General features: G+C 48.8%; 1 protein-coding gene across 2 annotated transcripts; it reads left to right on the forward strand.

Moving 5' to 3' along the window:
* Nucleotides 1-7710: 7710 nt before the first annotated feature.
* LOC111141293 (glial cell derived neurotrophic factor) lies at nt 7711-27266 on the forward strand. Of its 2 annotated transcripts, none has more exons than XM_022493747.1 (3): nt 7711-7734; nt 8542-8719; nt 26782-27266. In XM_022493747.1, exons 1-3 carry the CDS (start codon nt 7711-7713, stop codon nt 27264-27266), a joined length of 687 nt encoding a protein of 228 aa, XP_022349455.1. The 2 variants fall into 2 exon arrangements, with proteins under 2 accessions (XP_022349455.1, XP_022349456.1); XM_022493748.1 differs by having other exon boundaries at nt 8542-8641.
* The last annotated feature ends 14 nt before the right edge of the window (nt 27267-27280 follow it).

The raw sequence follows: 27280 nt of genomic DNA on the forward strand, positions 1-27280 counted from the left end.
ATTGTGACATCCGGTCATCCTCCTGTCCCTAAGACATCAAATGCCTTCTTCATGGCAGTCACTTTAGAAGAAATTTTGTTTTTTATTGTCTGTCAAGCCCTGAGTCTGAAGAGATTTAGTCAATACTAATTATAGTACATTTAAATGCTGGTCTTTGTACTAGGAGAGTCTAACAGCATTGGACCTTTTCCCCTTTTCTGCAGCCATCTGAATGTCGTAATCATGCAAATAAATATTCTTCCCAAACTAGAAGTATTTGCTTTAACTCTAAATTCAATTTTACATTTTCCTTTATACCACAATTTCAAGATAATCAGTAGTATTCCAAAAGAAATTTAGTACTTTGGAAGCATCGTAGTCCTAGGAAGGTCTAGGACTCTCAAAATAGATAAATCTCTTAGTTTTGCTCTCAGAAAGAATCATAAAATGATTATAATCATGGGAAAAAAATAAAGTTAATTGATACCTCAACCCCAGGTGTACTTAGAACAACTTAGGAAACACTTAAAAAAAAATACCAACATCTGGGCTCTACTGCCCAAGAGAGTCTCAATGAATTGCCCAAGAATAGGTCCAACGCATGAGTATGTTTTCATAATTGTCCCAGGGTTTGACTGGCCATGGGAAGATCGGACATGAGCACCTCATACATACCCCTATGTATACAAGAGCATTTGTCACTGTACTGTGACGACTTGTATGCATTTCTCCTCCTCTTATAGCTGGTAAGTGCATGGAGACCAGGAGTTGAATCTTTTTTATCTTTGAGTCTTACAGTAGACAGAGCTTTGTTAATTTCCAAGAGGCTACCATTAATACAGTTCCTTCTGTTGGCACAAATCCTGTGGAAAGAAAGCAAGTATGAACCCCGGGAAGTTTCTTAAGCAAAGGTCACCAGGCTTGGTACCATGTGACCCCAACAGCATGGCCATCGGTGACTAGCCCAGAAGTACCTGACCAAGATCTGCTGATCTACAGGTGTCCAGCAACCAAATGGAGGCCTGGTACAAATGCTGAGTTCAACCCTAGCATCTGGTTAGTGCCCAGTGTGGCCAATTAGATTCTTTCACTAAAGGAGTTAAAATGTGAGATCAACAGAGAGCTGAGCAGTTGATAGCAGGATCAAAGAAGCCAAGAGACAATCGAAGAAAAGCAGAGAGAGAGAGAGAGAGGAGCTGAATCACCTTGGCGGCTAAGCCTGCTAGTAGGGATCGCAGATGGCTGCTGCTCAGGGGGCAACAAGATAACCCAGCCACAGAGCTGTATCCTGAATGACCTTCCAGTTCCTGAACTTCAATCCAGTTTTCGTGAGGCCTGGCTGGGTGGCCTTTCCGGAAGGCTTTTCGGAGACACGTGGCTGAGTGGTGGAGATTCCGGTCAGCTTTCCTTCCACAGTGAACTCCCATTACTAGGGGTAAACTCAGAGGTAACTGTTCTTTGCAACCCCTAAAAGCCCAGTCAGCATAATTCCAGGGTCTAGCACCTAACAAGTGCTAAATCATTGCAGGTGTTTGGACAGCATGGTCATCCTAAGTGAAAAACCTTCTGAAAATGAAGAAATCATTCATGGGAGGGACACTGACTAGGGTTGCCTTTGAATTCCCAAAACAATGCTAAACTATGAATATAAGCCGAAATATGTTAAGCTTCTTCTGCCCTCCCTTTTCCAAATCCATCTACACGTCTACCATAAATCCAGCGAAGAAGGAAATGACATGTTCTGCAGAACTACAGTGATCATCTTAACTTCAGCTAAGGTGTGTTTGGATGACTTGATTTTCATTCTGCTTCATCTTAAATCACGGTAACATTACTAAGAACAATTTTCTTCCCACACTAGCTTTACTGACAAACCTCCAAAGGTAGCTGATCTTTGACTTTCAAAAACCTTAATAATACATGATCTTCTCCCCATATTGCCACACACATTTCCCCTGTCTATTGTCTGTATCAGCTACTTGAAGAACACACTCTCCCCAACAACCAGATGACTCATACAATTAGAGGTACATGGACATAAACTGAGCCTGTTTATGCTTTCCCTGGCCCCAGCTCATAAAATAAAAGAGGTCTCCCTGAATTCAGGTCCCAATGCCTTCCGAAAAGCAGGCTTCAGCTGAGCGAAAACATACCTTATTTAGTACATTGTTTCAAAGGCAGAGTTAATTTCATGTGCTGTGTGAATGAGATGTATTTATGGGAAGAGTCAGGCACAGGGGGTGTGTAAGGACTTGCCCTCCTCGTGTCCTCTACAAAAGAAGGCTCTGGCTGCTTCTGGTGGTAAGCTAACCAACAAAAGGAATGCTTCAAAGGTCTCACAGAGATCAGGAAAGGGAGCTGGGTCCCCTGCTCCCTGGAAACTCAGCACCCAGTGGAGTGCTTGCTTAAGTTTCCCATCCACATTTTGCAAAATCAGGATAAAAGAAGGTTTAGCCCAACCTCCTTTGACCTGTTCCTGATAAAATGATCTTACCCCTCTGGAATTGGGATTTTGAATGTATGTGCCTACCCCACGTCTGATATTATATTACAACAGCATGAAAATGGAGCCTAGGACTGAGGAGCCGGCCAGCCTCAGAAGCCTTCTTCATTGCCTGCCATGTAATACATGATATGCAAAGCCTCTGACTTCAGCCAGCAGGTATTTGGAGACCGTGTTGGCCCTAGCATGGGGACTAAACTAATGTGTGTTTAGGTCAGAAAGCGAATCAGAAAAGCCACTGGAGGGCACGTCACAGAGTGAGAGTCCTATAAATTCATCCCCACTCTCAGCGTCCCCTGGCAAACACTCTGCCTCCTTGGCTGGGCCGCCGCACATCTCTCCTTTGTAGTGTGAGGAGGACTCCGGCAAGCCGCTCCTCTCCTCCCCACTGCCTTCTGCCCTGCAGAAACGCGAGAGGGCTAGACACCCGGGAGGGAAGGAAAGCCTTCGACAGGCGCGAGGAAAGCCCAGTGTAACCCTCCACCCGACGGAGCGCCCTCCCTCACAGCGCGGGGCGCTGGGGCAAAGCCTGGCGCCGGCACCGCGGTCAAGTTGCGATTGCCCCCTTCGGTTGGTCTGCGCGGAGCTCCACACATTCCTTCGGATCTACCCGGAGAGGAGGAGACGCGAACCCGGCAGCGTCTCCACGCGCTGAGCGCTCTCCCTGCACCCCGGGGAGGAGCGCCTCGCGTCACCCACTCGCACCCCGAGCCCCCTCCTCGGGAGCGCGGGCGCCTCCTCACCGCTCTCCTTTCCCTCCTTCACAACCGCTTCCCGACCCCTCCCCTCTCGGGGCCCCGCGCTTCCCCTCCCCCACCCCGGCCCCCCGGCCCGGGCTCTCAAGGACCAGCCTGCGCTCCTGGCGCCCTCATGTCTTCACGGGACTCCCCGCGCCGGTTGACGTGGTGTCTCGATCGGATTTCCAGGCCAGACCTCAGCTCCGGCGGCAGCATCAGCCCGGCCCATCTCGTGCTCCCAGGCGCTGCGCCCCGAGAAGGCGCAGAGCGCGGCCGCCGCAGCTGAGCCGCCCGCCGCGCCCCGGGCCCGCGCAGCCCCGGCCAAGAGCGCGGCGCGCGCAGCCGTGTCACCCCCCCCCCCCCCCCCCCGGCGGGGGGGGGGGCCCGGCCCCCGCCCCCCCCCCCCCCCCCCGGCAAGGCAGCGGCGGCAGCTCGGACCTCGGTTTCTGGGGGTGCAGGGCATCGGCGGGGGAGCTGTCGGCATCCCTCGCTCTTCTCGAGGCGGCGGCGGGAGTCTTGGCCACCGCCTCCTGCGCACCCTCGCTGCCCCAGGATTGCGAATTCGTGCCCCTAACCAGTTGGGCGGGGCTTTGCGCTCCTGCCCTCGGCGCGGATGGGGCTCCTGGCTGGGACTCGGGGTTCCTGGAGTTAATGTCCAACTGGGGGTCTGCGGAGACCGGATCCGAGGTAAGTGGGAGAGCGGGCCGGGGTGGAACAGGGGGATGGCGCCTGAGTCGCCGGCGGCCGCGGTGGCCTGCAGGGCGCGGGAGACAGAGGGGGTGCGGCTGGACCCCAGAGCAGGCGGTGAGATCGGAAAGAGAAAAGACTAGCTCGAACCGAGGCACCGGGAGGGTAGAGGAGAAAGAGAAGTTGGACGCGAGAGGGGCTGGCCTTGCAGAGACGCCGGTTGCCTTCCCCACGTGGACAAAGATATCTGGTGCCCCGATGCCTGTGGACCCCAGAATGTCTGAGAGATTCAGTTTCCCTCCCTGGCTCCTCGGGGCGCTCTTCTGTCAAGTCCCGGGACCGGCAGGTTTGGGGTCATCTTTGAACCCACTGCGACCAGAAAGTGCAACTGCGGAGATCTCATTGCGGGCATGTAACTACTATTGAGCTTGTTGGGGTATGTTCCGAGGAAAGGCGCACACCCTGGGAGGGACTTCTGAAAGGTGCTGAGAGCCTAAAAACTGTGGGCTCACGTCCTCCGGGCGCCGTCTTGCAAAGCTACGTTCCTCGCCCTTTTCGGAACCCGGTCGCTTGCACTTTCCTAATGCCCGCAACCTCAGAAAACCATGCCCGTCGAGGTTAAGAGAGGGACTGCCTGGACAGTCCAGGACTTGGGTCTCCGCCTCGAGCAGGTTATTAAAACTTCTCAAAGTCTCCGCTAGGCCATCGAAGTGATCACTTTAATGACCTCTTTTGTCCTGTAACTCTGTGCCACCTCCCCGTTAACACCCTCCGCCACTACCTTGCACCACCTCTGGGCTGACTGCGCCGTGGTTTGGTTTACCAGCCCCAGCGGGTGAAAACGAACCCTCACTGGGGAGGGGAATGGACTTTCACCGGAACCCCCAGCCTCCTGGCACCTCCCTAGTTTTGGCTGTAGCAAACCCGCCCGCCGAGCCGACGTGCGCGCCCCGGGAAGGGGGAGGGGGGCTGCCCAACCCCTTGCTCCCAACATTTTTGCTCATTGGCGGGGACAAACACAACTCTTCCGGCCTCTGATGCCGGTGTGCTACAGCGTGCTCGACTCTTGCACAGTATTTTGAAAATACGCTTAAGTATTCCGAGTAAGAAATGCAGCTTCCAACTCCACGCACGCGCCTCTTCCTGCAAAGCCCTCGAAGTGGGAGCTGCTGGGCTTCTGCCCTGCCGGGACCAACTGTCACCCTCACTGTTCAGCCACACATTCGCTTTTGGGGGGTAGGGGGACAGTATCGCCTTTTCAACAAGTGTCAGGTGTTCAGGGGGCCCGCAGCGTTCCCAGCCCAGTCTCGCAAGGGGTTCGGGTGCCCCCGGACCTAGAACCTGGTTTTTTGGACCCTTACCGGAGAGACCTCTCCCCAGAGCTGCATGCAGAAAATGTCCACTTTTTATTTACCCTGGTCTTGGGCCCAGCAGTTACGGGGAAATAAGTCCTCCGCCAGGCTAGGACACGAGGCACACTGAAGAAAAGCAATACATCCTTCAGGAACTTCTGTCCCTATCCCAAAAGAAAACCCCCGAGTTACAGCACGCCCCCCCACCACCCCGCCTCCCCTTTCTCTCCCTGAGACCTGGATCTTGAAGGCAAAGCCCAAACAAACCTCCCATCCTGCCAGACAGAGGAAGATGCGGGGGCACTGGCGGCGGGGGCGCTCACCCCGGGGGAAGCTGTCATGGTGACGCGGGAATTGGGGGAGGGGGGAAGTCTAAAAGCAGGTTACCGAGAAACCAGATCAGGTGAGGTGGGAAGGGAAAAACGGGAGAGAGGATGGAGGGTAGGAACCTGAAAAGCAGGCAAGCTGGTGAGCACATCCGGAAGTTCTGGGGGGTAATTTGGATTTGGGGAGGATTGTTGGGGGGACCGGGAGTGCTTGTTCACGGATTTCATACTTAAAATGACACAGCCTCTCGTTCGCGTGGGCGCCACGGGACTCGGACGGTTTCTGGTGCCCCCTGGTGCTGGGAACCCAGAAGCGCCCCACGGTGAGCGGCGGCTTCTGCGGGCACTGGGGCCCTCTGGGGCGCCCTTTCCCCCCGCCGCGGGCCTGGGGACCGCCGGGTGCGGGCGCCCGCTAAGCGCCCCTTTTGCCCTGCGGGGCGCACTGGTCCCGGGCGCAGTGGGGGAGTAGGCTGTGGGGTACAAGAATGGATGCGGGGGCACCTGGCGGAGCTGACTTCGGGAGGAGAGCGTGGTTACCGCACGTGGCAGCGCGTTAAGCAATTTGCGCGCGTAGCAAAGGCGGCCGGTTGCAGCAGAAACGCGTCCTGCAGCTGTGCTTTGAGAGAGCGATAAAAAGACAAACCGGGAAGTGGTGGGGGGCTGGAGGGGGGCGCCCAGATGGGCCCTGGGAAAAGCTTCCCAGTAGACAGACCACTGTGTGTGCTCAGCTCCCAAACCCCCTCCTTCCTCCGCCCAGCAAATACCGGGAACTGAAGAGCGGCTCCGAGTGGGGCCGGGCCGGGCGGTGCTCGCAGGGAGGAATGCGCCCTCCCTGCCGCGGGGGAGGTGGGGGAGCGCTTTCCGGGCCTGCGCTGCACCCGGCCGCGGGCGGGAACGGGAGCCGGGAGCCTCCTCTGGCGAAGCGGAGACTTTTCCACTGTTTCCTCTTTTGCCAGCTTCTCCACACTTCTAATTGAGGATCCCCACGTCCAATTTAAAAAGCTCTCCGTCGGCCAAGCGGGAAAAAAAAAGGAAAAACCCTCTTAATGCGGAAGGGAAATCTGGTGCCTCGGTCGCTTCCTGCTGGCGGGCACCGCGATTTGGAATGGCGCATTAACCCCGGGGCTCCCTGCCTCTCGCGGCCGCCAGCCATTTCGCACGCACCCTGGAGCTGGCACCGGGGCGAGGGGGCGGGAGGCCTGGCGTCCCCTCCAGTTCTCTCCTGTGCGCTCCTTTTGCACGGCCTCGGTGCAGTGTTCCCTGGGCCCAGGCGCCAGAATCTAGAGCCTCTGCTTTTTCCCGGGTTTGTAAACCTGCCCTCGCGGCAAGAGGGGCCGGGAGCTAGCTGCAGGTTGCCCGGAGTTCCCAGTTCCTGCAAACACCCCGAGGCCCACAGCTGCGTAGCTAACAGACGCCCGAGGGATGGAAAATGCATTCGTCTCCGCAGCGGTGGGAGGTGGCGGCGGATTTAAACGCTTCCCCGGGTGGCCTGCGAGGGAATCTAGGCGGGAGTTCTGGGTGGAGATGGGGGTAGGGCTGGGGGACGGGAGGCGGTGAGCCTGGGAGCTCCCCGAAAGATGCCGAGGCCGAGTTTTTGCGTTTACCTGCACACTGTCTTACTCCTCCCATGGAGAAAGTTTAAGGAGATTTTCCTTAGAATCGTATATGAAGGAGGAGGCATAATTAACTACTTGAATCCCGTAGGTTCCACTTAATTTCCTTGAAAACTGGAACACGGGCATTGGGAAGACATGAGGAAACACCACACCCCAAAGTGCCTGGGTCTCCTCCACCCCCCGATTGGGTGGGGCTTGCCCTGAGTTGACAGTGCCTTTTTTGCCCCCGCCCGCGGCTGCGCTGGTGTAGGCCGCCTTTTGGGGGTTTTGAGGGCTGAGGAGCTAAACAGAACCCCCTCGCTGAGAACTGAGCCCCAACTCCGCACCCTTTGGTGGTGTAGGCCTTCCCCTGCCCGCGCTGCAGGGTACCATTCTCCTGGATACCCGGCGTGGGAGCGCGAGACTCCTCTGAGCCGGGAGAAGGGACTGGGGATCAGAATCTCGCAAAACTACAAAAGTGAAATAGAGGGTGTTCCGATTTAGAAGGAAGCATTAAAATTGTCAAGGCAAATGCAAACCCTACCTAACAGCAATGCTAAAGCAGTTATTGGGCGCTTATTGTATGCTCCCCTAGGTCTTTCATACGTTAATGTTCCTAACCTTGAGACGTGGAAGTAGTATTTTAAACCTAGCTGATGCTTTGGGAAGTAACGTTAACGCAGGTGTTCCCACACAGGCCAGAAGTCCCCAAGTCCCTACTACTCCTTCAGCGACAGAATACTTCTATAAATAAGTGGGAGGAATGAAGTGCGCGGGCAGGGAGAGGGGTGCCACAAAGCCTGCCCCAGCCAGCTGACCGCAGCATCTGGACCCCGGAAAAAGGGTCCTTGATTTTATTCGTAAAATGAAACGCTGACCGCTTGCTTGGCTCGAAGGTTGGTTCCCGGGACCTCTGGGAGCTGCGGGAAGGTGGGAGGGCCCCGAACCGGGCGGAGGACGCAGGGTGACGGTTGTCCCCTCGTCCCCCGGGGGAATGGGGCAGTGGGGACACCAGTACGGGTTTCGTCGTGTTGGCTAGGTATCGTGGTGCCGTCGTGTTGGTACCTGCCGGGGCACCGGCCGGGCAGGAAACTCTGACCCCTGGGATCCGCTGGCTGGAGTGAAGGGCGGTAGTAGGTTGGAGGCGGAGACTTAGCCGCGCCAGGGACGCCCCCGGGACCGGGGAGTGAGCTGGGGACTTGTGGAAGGAGGGCGCGGGATGCCCAGGGAAGCGCTGGGCTGCAGCCGTCCCTGAGGAGGGCGGTGACGAGTTTGGAGCTGGGCCCTGGGACCCGCGGGGATGCCGCGCCCTGGGCTTGCCGGCCTAACGCGCCTCCGCCGGTCCTCTCCCCCGCCCGTGCAGGTGCCGCCGCCGGACGGGACTCTAAGATGAAGTTATGGGATGTCGTGGCTGTCTGCCTGGTGCTGCTCCACACCGCGTCCGCCTTCCCGTTGCCCGCCGGTAAGAGGCCTCCCGAGGCGCCCGCCGAAGACCGCTCCCTCGGCCGCCGCCGCGCGCCCTTCGCGCTGAGCCGTGACTGTAAGAACCGTTCCCTCCCCGCGTGGGGGGGCCGCCGGCGGACCCCCACGCATCCCCACCTGCCGCCCGCACACACCCCAAGCCAGCCGGGACGGCGGGACGGCCTCCCACGCCCGCGCGGTAGCCCCCCTCCCAGGGTGTGCCTGTCGCCTGCTGCCCAAAAGCCCTGATGCCCCGTCCGTATGGGACACATGCTGGTTTGCTTAGCCCAGAGGGTATCACATTTTTTTGCTGCCCGTTTAGCATTCGGATGAACATTGCCCCCCAATCACTACCAGCACCGCAGGAAAAGACACAGTTTGTCCCCTTTTCTCCGCTTCCCTAACATACACACGCACTCCCGTTTTGTTTTGTTTTTTCCTTTCTTATCCGTTTGGGTGTGCCTGGCTGTGCTGAATTCTGGAAACGGTTGTATTTCCATCCTTGCAAGGGAAGAGGCTGAGTTTTTCCAAAACCAAGCCCGAGTCAGAGAAAACACAGAAGGGCCTCGATTTCCAGAACAAGCATCTGGGCAGTGTCAAATCTGTTCAGAAAAGTTCCGGTTCTGGAAAGGCTTAAGGGTAAATAGTGCTAGCTAGGACTAGGGGGGAAAGCTGTAGTTGGCTCCACACATGACAATACTAAGTTTTAAGAAAAGAACATACAAATAAATAAATAAAAATCTGTGATTTACCTCTCAAAAATATTTTAGATAGACCTCTATTAGGGCATGTCAACTATGATTTGATATAATTTGCCCTAGGTTCTTCAGTTTATTTGTTGCATTAAGCAGGGTATGTGCATACATTATAAGTTAAAGGTTATTGGGGAACTATGTAGAAAATTCGACACAACCCCCCAAAAAGCAATAGTGAGCTGTAGCCCAGATGTCACCCTAGCCACTATGGCCTTCCATTATCCCACTAGCTGTTTTCCACTTAAAACAAACTGAAGTCATATACACAGGAGAAGTAACCCTGAAAGTCAGCTGTGAGTCCCCCAAACCTAGTGGCCTTGAGCTGAAAATGCAGTGCAGGAAATGTGATGTTTATTTTATGCTTAATTATAACAATAAAAGCCTCTTCTTCCAGAAGTCCCAAGAAAGAGGAAATAGTGCATTTTCTAAACCAAATTAAGACTTCAGGAGTGACTTAAGGTTAGCAAAAGAACATGGTTGATGTCTTGAAATTAAAGTAACTGTTTTAAGAGTTTCTGTCAATTAGTTATATAAATTTATTTTTAAAGGTTTCGGTTTCAGCCATGAATATCCAACTTAGTGTACATAAAAGTTTCTCTAATAGAAACCTAAATTTAAAATGCCCCTTAGTATCACTGTCTTCAGAATAGTACCCATGAGAGCTGAGTAAGTGGCTTTTCATTCACTCTAACAGCCTAGGCCAGAGGAACAGGAACACAGTGTTAGACAATACTTCTCTAATCAGAAAGCTCAGGAGAAATATGACTGTGCCTGATTATGAAGCTGATTAATTCATGGAAGTCTAACTAGCATATTAGTATCCTGTCTACCTAGGCTTATTTAATACTGGCTCTTGATTCTGGCTCCACTTTCTCTCTCTATTTTTTTTAAGATTTTATTTATGAGAGAGAAAGAGAATGAGCGGGGGAGGAGCAGAGGGAGAGGGAGAGGAAGAGGGAGAAGCAGACTCCCCACTCAGCAAGGAGCCGGACCTGGGGCTCAATCCCAGGATCATGACCTGAGCCTGAGGCAGATGATTAACCCGCTGAACCACCCAGGCGCCCCTGGTTCTGGCTCTACATTTTTAAAAAAATATATTTTATTTATTTATTTGACAGAAAGAGAGAGATCACAAGTAGGCAGAGAGGCAGGCAGAGAGAGGGGGAAGCAGGTTCCCTGCTGAGCAGAGAGCCTGATGTGGCTGGATCCCAGGACCCTGGGATCATGACCAGAGCTGAAGGCAGAGGCTTTAACCCACTGAGCCACCTAGGTGCCCCATCTGGCTCTATTTTTAACTAATTCTGACTTTGGCCAACTTACGTACGTACTTTACAACTCCGTGAACAGTTTACAACCTTGCAGTAAGGGGAGGCCTTTCTACTCCAAAACACCAGTGGCTATAAGACTTGGTCCCCTGGCCTTCATGGTCCTGCCCTCACTGTCCTCTGGGAAAAGACTCAGAAGGAGAGAGCCCATGCTCACTGGAATCACCCAGGGATCCTTAATGGAACACTGATGCTGGGCTTCACCCTGAGAGCTTCAGATTTAATTGGTTTCCGGTGTGGCTTGGGCTTTGGGAGATTTAGATGTTCCCAGGTAACTCTAATGTGTAGTCAGGGTTGAAACATTTCGTTTGATAATAGCCAAAGAAAATCTGTGCCCCATGTAAGATACAACCAGTGACAAAGCAAGCAGGGTAGCATTAATCCTACTGATGAGGGCAGGGTGGTGGTGTGCAAAGGACTGGTGGGAGAAGGGAGATTACTTCCCTTTTCCAGAACTGATGTTAAATCATCCATGGCCAAGATTCCTACTACTCTATTTACATTTGAACTAGCAGAACACACCCAATTCCATTTTATCTGCTAGAAGACCCAATAGATCCTAGAGGATACTTGAAACAGAAATGTTCCCAAAGAAAAACTGAGCTGTGTTCTAAGCCAAGTTGATTTCTTCCAGGTATGTTCAGTTCGGTAGCAAGCTGTTAGTGCAGGGAAGGCAGAGGAATGACAGCGTGCAGACTTCGAACGCTCAACCAGGGTCAGCAGGCTCCCGTCACGGTGCTGACATTTATATCTTGCACACGTACACCGTGCGACTGGTTAACGCTTACGGACAAAAACATTAAGTCACGAGTTGCGTTGGGAAAATAGACCCTCCACTTTTCAAATGCCTGTGACTTAGTGATTGAGCAAAGGTGCTTTTATGCCACCTTAAGCACTCTGTGCTATTTGAAGGGGGCTAGCCTGCACACCCTCACCCCTGAGGTTGCAGGTGTCCTGCTGCTTCTAGTGTAAATGAAACAGCCAGAATTCTGTTCCTAGCATTTTCACAGGGTGAACTACCCACATAGAATGCGTAACTGGCTCGCTTGCTTCCCTACAGGTTCACTATAAAGTAAATGTGGCTGCTTCCTGTGGCAACTGTGAACTTGTCTAAACTCAAGGACTTGTGGTATTCCCTTTGGGGCATCCAAGGACATCTTTTTCCCTTTAGTGATCTTTTTTCTTGTATTTTGCTTTTTGCCAACATCTTCTCCAAAGGATGATTAGAGCAGGCTGAGAGGAACCTAGAAGCTGAAATTTGCAGATCTCATAGCATCGTAGAGCTGACACAGTTAACCCCTTCCCTTCCTCATGGTAAAGCAGCTTGCCCAGAGTGCAAGAGCTCCACAATGGTGGGAGGCAGGTCGGCTGAACTGGGACCAGAGTTTCCCCCAATCACGGAGACACAGAGCAGAGCATTCAGTTTTGCTGCTTAGGGGAAAACACTTTAGGTGGGAGGAAGGTCAACTAGAGACTAAAACCCTGTTGCACAAGGTTGTCTGAATTTTTTAAAGGTTAGTTCATCTTAGTTGTATGTCAGATCTTGGCCGTGGATGACAGCTCTAAATGTGTTTCACAAGCAAAAGCATAAAGTGCATGTGGTTTTAAAATTTGCTATCTGAAATCACGTATTCATTCAACAAATGAATGCATGTGTGCCTGTGTGGGCCCGGCACTGTCCTAAGTGCTGGGAGGTCCTTGGTACACATAATAGACAAAAGTTTCTGCCTGCACGGAACATACTATCTAGTGGAAGTATGTCCAGCAGTGGTACAGTCCAGTAGTACTGTGAACCAGAACTAAACGTGAACAGCCTTGGACCAGGAAGGCAGACTTCTTGTGTGATCAGAGGCCAAGTAGAAGAAAGATTGGGCATTGTTAAATTATAATTACAGGTAATACACAACTTATTGTAATACGATGAGACTGTTTTCCCCCAGTTGGGTAGCACATCATGAAATTTCCTATGGAAACAATTTTATAAATCAAGCTATCCAGTTCCCAGGCCAGCCCACACAAATCTAGGTGTAAACCATAATATAACTGAAATACAGGTCACAGTATTCTTAGGCTAGAGCCTCTTCCCAGGGTGCCAGTTCCCATAAGTTGCAGAAAGAGGGCACAGAGCAAGAAATCAGGGAGTCCCAACAAACAAGATTTCCAGTTCCCACCGTTGGATCAGACTAGGGTTTGGGTCCCAGCCTTGGCACACAACCAGCTCTTACTTAATCTCTCAAACCTCAGTTTCCTCACCTGGAAAATAGGGACGCTATTACAGCTTTCTCTGTAATAGAAATAGCAACCTCAGGGGTTGCTCTGAGGGTTAAATGAGGAAATGCTTTGTAAAGCCCGTGCCTGATAAGTAAGCATTGCTGTTATTAGGGGCCATCTTCCTTCTTCCAACAGCCCAATGAAAGCCTTTTTCCCACCTTTTCCTTCAGCCTCTGCCAAGACTTTGCTCTAAATGGTGGGATTTCAAGCAGCACAACATAGTATGGACAGTGAAAGAAATGCAAGCCTTACAAGGAGGCAGATTGGGGCCCCAAAGTCTGTCATTTGGTAAACACTTGGTCAGGCCAACCTTGCCTGGGATTCTGCTCCCCGGCTCAGGCCCCCTGGCTCTTCCCAGGTTTCACAGCTCCTTCCCTTGCCCATTTTCTTGAGCCCATGGAGTTCCTATGGAATTTTCCTCACCAGCTTCCCATGGGCATGTTAGGGAGACCCTCTTCCCCCACTGGGGAGAAGGGAGCCAAGGCAGGCAGACCCATATGTGTAAGTGATAGGGGAGTGTGGGTGATAGGCCACCTGTATTGAGTATTTCTGCTTTAAGTGATCCCTGCTGGATATTTAATTTAAGATGCTTAATTTAAGATGTTTTGGAAACACAGCAAAACCCTTCTGGTGAACTTTACTAAATGTTCAGCCTGTTGTTACCCAGCAAAGGAAGCTTCTAGAAGCTAGTTCAATGTTGCGCTTTCCAATCTAATGTTATGTTATGAGATATAGAACTTGGAATGAAGAAGCACCATTTACCTATTGCTTCTTCTTTACTATGTGATGAGCAGTGCTATGATAAAGTAAATATCTAAGCTGGAAGGGGACACAGCCCTTTGGGATGAGGCTTTTGAAATCAAGAAATTTCATGTCCGACCCTTTCAGGAGGAATGGATTCCTCACTTGAGATCTGAGACCAGCATCTCACTCTGGCCCCAGTCTGGAGACCGATATTACACTGTTGCTGTTTAGAGAAATCTATTTCAGGCTTAATTTGGATTGGCCGGTCTTAGGACCTTCGGCTGATCTGACAGCCTAAGAATTATGCTGAAAAGACTCTACTTTCTGTGATATAAAAATAAAGGCAGTCCGCCCCCCCCAACATCCCTTTCGTCTTTTTTCATTTAGCACTTAATGGTCCATTGCACCTTCATTCAATTAAAACACTTATTCTTTAATTAATCACTTGAGTTCAATCAAGAAGCAAGTATTAAGTATCTTTCATGTGCTAGGTGCTGTGTGGCATCAAAAAGACAAAATGGTGAACTTAAACAGCTTATGGTCTGGTTGTAAACTATGGAGAAGCAGATGGGTGGGTGGGTGGATTGTCAGACAGACAGATATGTCTACCAAGGGGCTTATATTAGCTGAGGTCATGGTAAGAATTCTTAGCAATGAGGTCACTGGGATTTGGAGATCACAGCAGGAAAGGATTCAGGGAAGAGGGAGGATTTGAGCTGGTACTTGAAAGATGGGTATTAGGAAGGGAAGGGAAAGGGGAAAAGACACATTCCAGACTAGGGAGAAGCATGGGCAAATTTATGACCATGATATGGGGAAAGGCAGGTGGTAACTCCAAGGAGGAGGCCAGACCTCCTGTCCAGAGCTGAGGACAGGTGGCGGGAAGTGGTATGAAATTTAGGGGATCTCCGCAGGTGATCCCCAGATGATGAGATGCTATAAATCTGGGACAAGGAGGGGTTTGCTGTGTTTGACGGCAGTGGAGGGCTACAGGAGTATCTTGAGCCGGCAGGTGGCTGTGGGTGTGGGCTCTCGCTGCAAAGCCGTCTCACTGTAAAAGCTACTCAGGCACACGAGCTGCTTGGGAGTGGAGTCTGTAGCATTAGGCATATTTTTCATTTTGAGGTATTGTGTTCTCATTTTTTAAAAGGGCACAATAAAGGGCATGTTCTAGGCACAGGCACCATTGAATCAACGTATTAATCCTCAAGGAAGTCAATAACTACAAATAAAAACTGAATATTAAAATTATTGTCGTAACACCTTTTGCCTATCCAGATGGTTGACTCTTTTTTTTTTTTTTAAAGATTTTATTTATTTATTTGACAGACAGAGATCACAAGTAACCAGAGAGGCAGGCAGAGAGAGAGGAGGAAGCAGGCTCCCCTGCTGAGCAGAGAGCCGGATGTGGGGCTGGATCCCAGGACTCTGGGATCATGACCTGAGCCGAAGGCAAAGGCTTTAACCCACTGAGCCACCCAGACGCCCCAGTTGACTCTGTTTTAAACGAATAAGTTTTGTAGCTTGTCCAAAAATTGAATACGTTTGAGCTCTACTGGACGGGAGGAGATACTTGTATCCCATTTTACAGATGAAGAAATGGGACCTCAAGCATTGCTCAAGGTCACGAATCTAGTAGGTGGTGAAGCCAGAGTTCAGACTTCTGGTATCAAAGCCAGTATTTCTTGGCTTTACACAGACTATGCTCCCATATTAATAGATTAAGAAAACACAAACATTGGCTTGTTAAAAATACATTCACTAACCCTGAAACACAGATTTTTCAAGAAAGTCCAAAGAGTCAGCTAATAGAAGTAGAGAATATTAAATTTTTTAAGCCCTTAAAAATTATTTATTTTTTTATTTGACAGAGAGAGAGAGAGCACAAGCAGGGTGAGTGGCAGGCAGAGGGAAAAGCAGACTCGCCGTTGAGCAAGAAGTCCCAAGAGGGACTCGATCCCGGGACCCTGGGATCATGACCTGAGCTGGTCATGCACTGACCTGGCTGACGCTTAACCCACTGAGGAACTCAGACACCCCTAAGGCCTTTTTTCATTTCCATTTGGATGGCAGTGGGCCTAGGCTCCTATTATTAGTGGCTACTTTGAAGTCCAGATCAGCAGCTTTTAAGGAGGAAACGTGAATTTCTGTACATATGCCAATACCACCATTGCCTGTTGCTGTGAGAGGAGGCTTCCTAACATGTGGGGACAAGTGAGTTCTGCTCATATGTTTTGTAGGCTGACAGAATTTGGGAGGCCTTCCAGGAGGTACTTTTTCTCAGAGCAGTCCTGTTCAGCCCTGGGGAAGGGGACACTCACATGGGAAATCCAGGGCCACTGCATAAGGGCCAGAGTGACCCCCATGGTGGGAGCAGGAGTGAGTTTGCACAGGGAGAGCTGGGGTCACTATTGGGAATCTACCAGTTAGCTCAGGAGAGGCAAACCCACTTTTTGCATGACTTTAATAAGGTCATGGAGGTGGAAAGGCACGGTTTTAAAAGTCTTCAATCTTTTTTGTCTGTAAATCTGCAGAAAGAATGTTGAAAAACTATTGCACACTTCTAAGAGGTTACCTAAAATTTTTAATCACAAGTTTAATAGTCGTACCAGATGTAATTTCCAGCCCATTAGGGTGGTGGGTTTCACATACATGTGAAGTGAAATATTTGTAGTGAAATCTTCGAGCTGCAAATTTAGTTTCTTTAATTCCTGGGAAACTAGCAAACAAATTAGCCCAGATAAATGGACTTTGTGGTCAGAAAAGATATGACTTCATTTCCAGTTCAAAGACACATGTTAATATACATCCATGACAACCATCACAATTCTGGATCCTAATTACACGACGAAGATATGATTGGGTAGGTGGACAGGCAGACGGGGGAAGCCCAGAGCCTTGCTGTGAGTGTCTGGCCAGAATGAAATATGGAACCACCCACTTCAGCATATCTTGGTTTATTCATATGGGACTTCACTGTACATGGTTCATAGTACAATAAACACCACGTGTCCTTCACCAAGACTGACCTCTTGTTAGCATTTTGCTTCATTTTTGTCCCCTGAACCACTTGAGAATTAGTTACAAACATAACATCAAATGCTTCTGTACCGTCTAAGAACAAGGATATTACCTTACATTACAACAGTTCAATGATCAGTGTCAGGAAGTTTAACAATACTGTTATCCAATACACAATCCATATTCGTATTTTCCCAGCTGTGACAATAATATCCTATGTGTTTTTTTCCTCTTAATCAAGATCGCAAATTGCATTTGATGATTATATTTCCTTTTTGGGGGAAAGATTTTATTTATTTATTTGAGAGAGAGAGAGAGAGACAGAGATAACAACAGAGATAGTGAGAGAGAACACAAGCAAGGAGGAGAGGGAGAAGCAGGCTCCCTGATGAGCAGGGAGCCCGATCTGGGACTCAATCCCAGGACCCCAGGTTCAGGACCTGAGCCAAAGGTAGACCCCTAACCGACTGAGGCACCCAGGTGCCCCATTAATCACCTTTCTTTATTTTCCTTGAGAATAGCTCCAAGCCTTTTCTTCCCATGACACTGAAGATTCTGCAGAGTTCAGGCTGTCTTCCTGCTCTTTTGTAGACTTGCCCTTCAATTGGGATTTGTGTGACTTTGTCCATGTTACAAGATTCAGGTAAAAATCCTCAGAATACTGAGTTCCTGATGTGTGTCCTACGTCAGGAGCCACCAATACCAGTTTTTCCCCCGGAGCCACACATGCCTGCATGGTCCCAGCATGGCCTCACAGTAAAATGATTGAGATGGGCAAGAAGCACCCCCTCTCACTGAGGTGGAAGGCTGATTTTGTAAATGCAATCATTTTTTGAATGATCTGTTTAGCTGATTCCATGAAGAGTCTTGAGATGCCAGTAAATTCTTTCACGTGGGGGGGGTGTTGCATAGCAAGTCCCTCCTCACATTTGACCGTAGGAATCTGGTTCAAATGACAGGGAACACTTTTCTTTTACCCCCTGTATTTTCCTCTCCTTTTGCCTGTCCTCTGCTTGCCCAAGTCCCTCAGACCATCAGCGTTCCTCTTAGCCACCACTCAGTGGGCCCCTGGGAGGGTCTGAGGGAATGAGAACACAGAGCCCCGGAGCATTGTGGGGCCCCTGGCCTCACGCAGGGCTTTGTGGGAGGGGAGAAGCAAAGATTCCTTTGCTCCCAGGGTCCTTTTGGAGTTTCCCCTCAGAACCCACCTGCCTCAACACCGCAAGGGACTCTTTTCCCAAGTGGCTATTTGAGTGCTTAATTTTACTGGGTAACTTTCTCACCTTCCCGTAAGGTTTTCATAAATGCAATCTCAGAGCTCATGGGGTGCACTCGTTAGCATGGGGGTGTTTACTGCTGACCGTGAAGTGCTTTTAGCTCACGCCAGGTGTTCACGGATTAGTTAACAAATGGACACCCTGTGGGGTGTGTTTGTGACTTAAAAGCAAGAGGATGGACATTTTCCTTCCAGGGAAGCCCTGCTGTATTACTGTAAAATTATTAACATAACTATAATGAAAGCGTGGACCACATAGGTGGAAATCAGAGCCGGGCAATCAGAATCTGATGGCAAAATGAATACACTATCTGTCTCTTCCTCGGTGAGGTTTCGGGGCTATTTGTCTTCCTGGAATAATTTTCATTACCCTCATGGCAGGTTTTCTTAGTTAAGTTGTGGGATAAAAGTTCAAGATTGTATATCTAATACTCGTGTGAGATGTTGGTCAAAGTAGGTGGAGATGGTAAATAAAATGGCATTTTGATGAGCAAAGTGGCTTTTAAGAGTATACTCAAGGCTCCTTTTTCTATATTCTGAAATGGTTTGCATACTAGTTGGGTCTTTTTCTTCTGCCTTGAGAGGATCCAGAAATGCTTTTTTAAAACAACTAAACACTGGTGTTTTTACAAAGCGAATACTTTTCAAATAAACCCATGTCATGCCTTCCTGTCAACAAACCACGGGTCATGCGGAGAATGCACTATAGCTCTGGCAATGGTCACAGTGACTTAGTAAACCGCCTCAACTGGTGAGTTACTCTTAGGGAACTAGATGCCATAGACCCCTCTTGAAGCTAACCCAGGAGTACCCAAGGACTAGGCCGGTCTATCTAATCTGGGAGAATACTCTGTCTAAAATTGGAAAACGACGATGATTGTTACATAATGTGACACGTATCTGCATTCTGGTGCTTAGTGACCCATAGGCTTTTTATTTTTAATTAATTCAAATAAGTGGTAAAATTAACACATAAGTAGGAGCAGATGACAAAACTCTGTAGAATTTTTCGAAGAACTAGAACATGATTGTGGAATAACACCACACATTTTAGAGGTCGCTGAAGGTCAAATAGAACAAGAGTCAACAGCTTGCAAGGCGGGCTGGACCCGTGATCCATTTGGTAGCAGTCACAGTGGGGGATTCGAGCCTTGGAATCATAAGCTGGGTATGACCCAAACATGCTTGAAGCGGTGAAAACAGAAATGGATAAAATAGAGATTTTTAAGAGAATGACAAGTTTAGCATTCGACTTCCCATCTATGGAGACGGAAGGCTGACAGGGTGTTGGTGGAATATGTCCTCTCCGAGGCCATCAGCTCCATCCCTTCCTTTACAGATGGAGACTCAGGTGTAAGGATGTCTCCCCCTAGAAACTCCTAGAACTCCCTAGAACCTAGGGTATCTTGAGACTCAGCACCCTTTCTACACTTCTTTTCACCTCTCCTGCATGGGGCAGAGGAAGATGTTGAGTTGAGAGACATGCCGTGGTGATTATTTCAGATGTAACCAATGCACCGAGCCAAGAGGTAAACTGAAAAGGTCAAGAACTGCGAGACCTTAAAATACCTCCTGTGCGCTTTCGGGGGCCCTGGGCAGAACGCCACTGGGGTGACAGCCAGAGGGGGCCTCTCCCTGACAGAGGTCACCCAAAATGAATGTTTTCAGCAAACCCCCCCCCCCACCGCACCGCCCCCAGGACAGAGGCCATCTGCATCTCAAGCCGTTAGCACTGGGGAGGGCCCCAGAGGAGGTCCGGTGGGGCTCAGGAGGACTCAGTAACTGGCCCAAGGTCCCCAGACGGTCAGGAACTGACCCCAGACTGGAATTCGAGGCCGTGTTCTCTCTAGCTCTGCCCCGAGAGCCTCGTCGTTTGGTGCCAGAGTGAGTTTGAGGAGCTTCCGGAGATGGCGCCTCTCTGTCGGAATCCGCCGCCGCCCTTGGCTGCTGGTTTTCCGGTTTTTAACTGGGAAATTGCCAGCTCTGCCTTAGAGTGATATGCAAGAGCCAGGGCATGGGAGGTGGCCCTGAACAGCATGGCTGTTCCCTTCCCGGAGACGACTTACTGTATTCCGTGGCCCGCAGGAGTCCGAGTTTAGCATCTACTTCACGTAACTCAGTTTGTGCTGAATTTTCCAACAGAATGTCTGTTTCTCACTGGATTTGGTGAATGTGTACAGGTGAAATCAGCATATCTTCAACTTGTTCCGGAGTAAATTACCACATGCCCTGAGACTTAAAAAGCTGCATAGTAGTAAGTTTTTGTTTGTTTGTTTTGGGGGTTTTTTTTGTACTTAGAAACAGGTATAGCATGGAGCCTTAGATTAAGTTTGAACTTTAAACCAAGAGACCACATTTATGAGTCACGTGGTCTTTCTTTTCATCTTCTCTGAGCCTCAGTTTCCCGATCTGCGAAGTGAAAATAATACCCAGTCCCTAGTTACCCTTGCAGGGATGTTGTGGGGCTTAAAGTTGATGTTGTAGGAAAAGAGGTATCCGTCCCTCCTTTATATCGGTAATATTTTATGTGCATCAAGGAAGCTGTTATTTTAAAACATAGAATGATGAAATGTTGTAATGTGAGGAATTTTCAAGTTTTTTAATACTTACAATATTTCAGTATTTAAGTATTAGTGAAGAAAAATCATGTTTATACTTTATTGAAAAGTAAAAATAATGTATTCCAAAGAATGACATGGGCTGGGAATTTTCTGGAGAAGCTCTATCAGTCAGACTGATTCTTTTCATATAAACATGCATGTGCGCACATGTATGCACACATATATGTAAGTATATGTGTGTGTCGATAGATAGAACTTGTGTTCTGCATGTGGGTACTCTACAGAGCAGTCAGGACTGTATCTGGGGTACAGGCAGGTAAAGATATCCGATTAAATACTCCCACCCCCAGGTTTTCCCCTCGCCTCCTATCTGTGAACAGCCTTTTCGGGGAGACTCTCCCTGTGAGGACAGGCTGCCCAGCACCTCAGCAGCCCGGACATAGCCTTCCGTGACCTTACCTCCCCCAGCCACCACCCCCAACGTGTACCCACTGGAACGGGCACTACCTGGAGTAAGACCTGTGTGGCCTTGGCTTACACAGTAGCTCACCCGTGGGCCTCAGTGTGTTAACCCTTGCCCTTCTGGTACATAGCAGCTGGCTACCTTACAGTGGAGTACAGATGCTGGTCTTCCCCCAGAGAAAGAAATAGTCGGGACTTTTCTCTGGGGCCCCTCCATCCTTGAGGCTGACTCTGGCCTGGAAGACTGTTCCTCTAAGAGAGGCTACTGTGGGTACCAGGATCTAGCTCTCCCCCTCCCCCTTTTTATTTTCTGGAACTCTCAGAGCCTCAGGGACCTTCCCTCTGTCCCCAGAGCCCACTCGCACTCTGGGGGAGGAGTCTTCTCCTTGTGCTGCCTCCCTTTGGGGCCCATGGGTTGAAGACAAGCTGAAGGCTGGCTTAGACACCCCCCCTCCCACACACTCGACAGCCTGGCTGGGGCAGAGAGGCGGACAACCTGATATGAATATAAAAGGACCCCTTTGATTAAACTGTACTGTTCTTAAGAGAAATCTAATATTTAGGAGACTATTTTGTCCATGGGATGCCTGCTTAACTAGGATAATGTTTTGAATTATGTACTTTTTACTTAGGCTATTACAAGAAGTACTCTGCGTCCTTACATTGTTCCTATAAAAACTCAATTACCTTTACAAAATGGTCAATATCCCAGTCCTTTGTTCCTGAGGTGACTTTACTGTCTTTCCCCATAATCAAGGGAGGCAAGGTCTCTGCTGTGAACGGTTTGTTCCCAGAAATATTCCCCCAGTACAAGGTTTCATTTGTTTAAATAACACTGTTTATACAAAGGACACATCAAAGTTAAATTATTTTAAAGAGAATAATGCCAAAATATCTGGTTGCATACTGAAGGGTCACTTTAAATGCATTTGAGTATTTTGATTTTTTTCAAAAACTTTAGCTTTTAGACATGATTTTCCAAGACATATCCTCCAAGCAGGTCTGGAAAATGAGCAAGTGTTTGACCTATTTTTTAAAAATGATGCTCCTCTTTTGTGGTTTGCAAGTATTTTACTATCAAAGTTACTACCCATGAGGGCTGTTTGTATAGCTGACATTTTGCCAAGCCCTTTATAGGATGCAGAAGAAAGTGATATGCCATTAAGTTTTAATTTAGGGAACTAATCCAAACCCTAATCCCCTACATTCCCCTCAGCTCCATGAATTCTTGGAAGATAGAGGCAGCTTTGGGTTGGCCAGAGCCCAGGGTTCGAGGCCTCTGAAAAATTTCTAAGAACAGGCACAGTGAAGCGAAGAGCTCCTCGTGCCCCCAAAGTGCCTCGTGTTGATAAATTAAGGCGCCTCTCCATAAGGGAATTCAGTCAGCATCAAGAGGCCTGGAATGAGGAATCTAGTTGGAAGAGACAGGCCTATTTGTTCTGTGGTTTGGAAAATCTAATGTGGGTCAGCGGGCGATGTCGGCCACCCACCCGACCCGTCTTAGAAAATAGAATGTTACCCTTTTCTGGTTTCCAAAATTCATACCCATGTAAAACTTGCAAACTAAATATTTATTTATTTATTTATTTATGCTTTATTTTTTAAGGAGAAGAAAGGAAAAAAGGAAGAAAAAAAACCAAAAAACAAAAAAACCTCTGGGCTCAATGAGAATCATTTGGAGCCTAAAACTGGGGTTTCAATAAATATTTCCACATTACCCAGCAGGCATAAGGGAGATTTTTCCCACCAGAAGGAAAAGTTCGTACCAGCTATATCCTTCGGTTTTACATCAAGCATTTATTGACTGCTTCCCAGGTTCCTGGAAGCCTTTTGATTCAGGATTAATAATCCGTTTACCCCCTCATCCTAAAGCATAAGCGGCTGGTGCATTCTCTCTGCTATACTCTTCACCTTGAAAAGCCAACTGGAATTTTAAATAAAGGAACTAAACGTTCTCATAACAAAGTATAAGTATGTTGCAAACATCATTTAGGGCTGCTTATACGAAAAATGTATTTGCATTTTATGTGAATTCAAATTTAGCAGGGTGCTCTGTATTTTACCTACAAGCAAAACCAATGGACAGAGCCATGTAGTCAAAATGTCATAAAAAAAGGTGGGAAAATGACTTTTGGGGAACTTTGAAAGGGTCAGGCAATAAATAAGAACAAATACTGATTCAAATTGTTATTATAACTCCGGTAATATAAAAGTATGTAATTTATCATTGCATAAATTAATGAGTCCCTAAACCAATATAAGTTGAACTTTTATAACTCAAATGTTTTCCTATGTGTTTCTGTTAAGAGTTTAGTAATGTTTCATCCTGATTTCTGATTAATCTTCAGTTCTTAATCGATTTTGACTTTCTATGTCCCCAGGTTCTTAAGTTACTGATCTATTCAAGAATCCTTGAATAGAGTTGGGGGGGGGGTCCCTTCATGGGAGTCCTTTTGTCACACAAAGGGTCTTTTGGGGGAACATGAAGACGTTTGCGGAACTTTGATTAATCACCTCTAAAATACCAACTTTAGAAGTTCAGATTTCTATACAAGTACGGTTTTTTGAAACTGAGCACATCTAATTTCCTCTTCAGAGCTTATTATTGGAAAAAATCACAAAGAGCATAAGGAGCTCATTCTTCAAGCCATTCATTTCTTTATACAGAGTGATTTAAAGGTTTTTGTATCTTTTTTAAAGATTTTATTTATTTATTTGACAGAGAGAGATCACAAGTAGACAGAGAGGCAGGCAGAGAAAGAGAGAGAGGGAAGCAGGCTCCCTGCTGACCAGAGAGCCCGATGCGGGACTTGATCGCAGGACCCTGAGATCATGACCTGAGCTGAAGGCAGCGGCTTAACCCACTGAGCCACCCAGGCGCCCCAAGGTTTTTGTATTTTAAGAAGAAAACTTCTTAAAGAAGTTCCGTTAGAAAGTGGCTCCGAGGAAATGATGAATCAGAGCTCCTCCCACACCAGTCCTCCCAGAGGGAGCCCCTTACAAGCCCTATGGGGAGTCAGACCTTGAGAGACTTGCCTGCTGCTGGAAGCAGGCCAGGTAGATATTTCACTCTCGGGTGGAAAGTGACGGTGTCACTCAGGGCATGGCTGCTTCCCATGTGACGTCATGGGCTGTTTACCTGGGAGCTGTTTATTTCGTGATGGTATGGTTCTTAACCGAAGTCTAAGCGTCCCCTTGAAAAATTAAGGACTCCTTCTTCTCCCCTTATGAAGTGCCCTATTTCATTCAAAATTTATGGTGGGCTTCCAGGGACAAGATCCTATTTTAAGTGCTTGGGATCCATGGGGGAACAAGCCAAGCAAAGGTCTCTCCCTCCTGGAGTTGACTTTCTATCAGAAAAGACAGACAACAAATAAAAAACTTAAGAAATCAGTTCTATAATGCGCTGAAAGATAGTATTATGGTAGAGGGTGGGGAAGCAAGGCAGGGGGTCTGGATTTGGGCTTGGGGACACATTGTATTTTAAACATGGAGGTCAGGGCTGGACTTGGTGGTGGTGACATTTGAGCAAAGACCTGAAGGGTTGTGGGACTGAGCCACTGGGTGCTGTGCAGGAACAGTGTTACATGCAGAGAAGGAACAGAGAGCACAATGGCCCCGAGCTCCTGCTTGTGTCTGATCTGTGATACTAAACCCAGGGTGCTTTTGCCCCCAGGGACATTTGGCAATGTCTAGGAAAGGTGGGGGGATATCACTGGCATCTCCTGGCTAGAGGCCGGGAATGACGCTCACCAACCTGCAATGTGGGGAACAGCCTCCCACGGCAAAGAAAGATCCTGCCCAAAATGTCAGTGGGGCTAATGTTGAGAAACCCTATGTGTGAGAAGTGGTGAGGAGGCCTGGAAAACTGGAGGAGAGGCAGTAAGGGAAAAGAGAAGTAGAAGAGATCAGAGGTGACAAAGGCTGGAGGAGAAGGAATGGCTAGGCCAGCGAGGGCCTTAGGCCAGCATGGACTTTGATTGTTACTCCAAGAGAAATGGGGAGCCATTGGAGGGTCTGGAGCAGAGCGGACATGACCCACATTAACAGCTCTGGCTGCTGAGTGGAAAATAGGTTGAAGGAGGGTAAGGCTGGAAAGAGGGAGCTGAAGGCGGCTGCGGTAATTCCTACAGAGACAATGGGCCCAGACCAGGGTGGGAGCAGCTTCGTGACTTCCAGCCAGCAGGACTTTCCAAAGCCAAATCCCAGATATCAGACAATGAGGCATTCTGGGGGTTCCACACAATCTACACTCTTTTCATTACTATGTATCCTAGATTATATGTTCTACATAATCTAGATAGATCAGTGTTCATCAATAGACTTCATAATCTAGATAGATCAGTGTTCATCAATAGACTTATCAATTGATCGATCAAGCAATTGGTATAGTTAAATTGCCTTAGCTGGATTTTGTTTTACATACAGGATTCCTGATATGTGTTTTAACAATCAGTCCATGACAGGGGCCCCTGGGTGGCTCAGTCCATTGAGTGTCTGCCTTTGGCTCAGGTTGTGATCCCAAGGCCCTGGGATCAAGCCCCGCATAGGGCTCGTTACTTAGTAGGGAGCCTGCTTCTCCCTCTCCCTCTGTCTGCTGCGCCCCCCACTTGTGCTCTCTCTTTCTCTGCCAAGTAAATAAATAAATAAACTTTTAAAAAAAAAATCCATGACAAAACAATTCGGCAGGAGTCAGGCACAAAGTAATCTTTCTCTGCTTTACCGTGGTCTCAACAAAATACGTTCACTCTTGCCAATGACTACTTCGAGGTGTCTTTTTCTGAGCCACAGATAACCCTAAACATGCTAAGTTACCTGAAATGGGGATGAGGGGAGCATAAGAGTTCTAGGCCCTAATAATGAGGGGTTTAAACGGCTTTCTTCTTTTAGAAATGCATTAAATTGTTCAAACAGTTCCTCACCTCTTACTTGATCAGCCAAAGTAGATGCTGCAACAGAGCAGAAAACTCCAAGAGACTGGGAATCCTTGCTCTAACCCCAAGTTCTCAAACTTCTGAAAAGAGCTGCCTCCTCATTCCATCCGAGAGCCCCTACTCCAGTTCCGATTCTCAGCCAAGAAAAATGGCCTTCAAGGAGCCACCTGCTCACAGCAACTGCAACACAGACTGGTTAAAAATGGCAGATGTTGGGAGGCCTGGGTGGCTGAGTCATTAAGCATCTGCCTTCGGCTCAGGTCATGATCCCAGCATATTGGGATCGAGCCCTGCATCGAGCTCCTTGCTCCACAGGGTGCCTGCTTCCCCCTCTCCCTCTGTCTCCAGCTCAGCCTATTCGTGTTCTATCTATCAAATGGATAAATAACAATCTTAAAAAAAAAAAGAAAATTAAAAAAAAAAAAAAAAAAAACAACGGATGTTATTCAAACGGAAGATGCGCTTCTGAGGACTTGTTTTCTGCAAGGAAGTGTGTCTGCCCCTGCATGCTAGTCTCCTCATTCATCCATTCATCCATTCATCCCTTCATTTATTTTAGTTTCCTCTTTTAACTGGATACTTTCCCTTCTGAGGGTGCATTTTCACCTCTGCTCCTGGTAGGGGTCGGGGGGGGAAGGTTTCACTGGTCACTTAGTCTGACCAGCTGCTGGTTCCACTGGGGGTCCCTGCTAGGCTAACTTTGGAGGCACTTTCCCGGAGAAGCCCACTTGAAACGAGCTTTGTCATCTCCTCGTCGTCTCACGTGACCTTTTCTGTTTTCTCGCTGAACAGCAAACATGCCAGAGGATTATTCTGATCAGTTTGACGACGTCATGGATTTTATTCAGGCCACCATCCGAAGGCTGAAGAGATCGCCCGAGAAGCAAATGGCCGTGCCACCCCGGAGAGAGCGGAATCGTCAGGCGGCGGCCGGCAGCCCGGAAGGTTCCAGGGGGAAAGGGCGGCGAGGTCAGCGGGGCAGAAACCGGGGCTGTGTCTTGACTGCGATACATTTAAACGTCACTGACCTGGGTTTGGGCTACGAAACCAAGGAGGAACTGATTTTTCGGTACTGCAGCGGTTCCTGCGATGCGGCCGAGACAATGTACGACAAAATATTAAAGAACTTATCCAAAAATAGGAGGCTGGTGAGTGACAAAGTCGGGCAGGCTTGCTGCAGACCCATCGCCTACGATGATGACCTGTCGTTTCTAGATGACAACCTGGTTTACCATATTCTAAGAAAGCATTCCGCTAAAAGGTGTGGGTGTGTCTGACTCCGGCTCCAGAG

The sequence above is a fragment of the Enhydra lutris genome, unplaced genomic scaffold, assembly GCF_002288905.1.
Source record: "Enhydra lutris kenyoni isolate GAN:26980312 unplaced genomic scaffold, ASM228890v2 scaffoldscaffold5, whole genome shotgun sequence".
Classification (NCBI taxonomy): Eukaryota; Metazoa; Chordata; class Mammalia; order Carnivora; family Mustelidae; genus Enhydra; species Enhydra lutris.

Coding starts and splice junctions, on each gene's coding strand:
- LOC111141293 (XM_022493747.1), top strand. CDS start 7,711: ATGCAAACCCTACCTAACAGCAAT. Junction 7,735..8,541: donor AAACCCTACCTAACAGCAAT/GCTAAAGCAGTT, acceptor CCCGCCCGTGCA/GGTGCCGCCGCCGGACGGGA. Junction 8,720..26,781: donor CTTCGCGCTGAGCCGTGACT/GTAAGAACCGTT, acceptor CTCGCTGAACAG/CAAACATGCCAGAGGATTAT.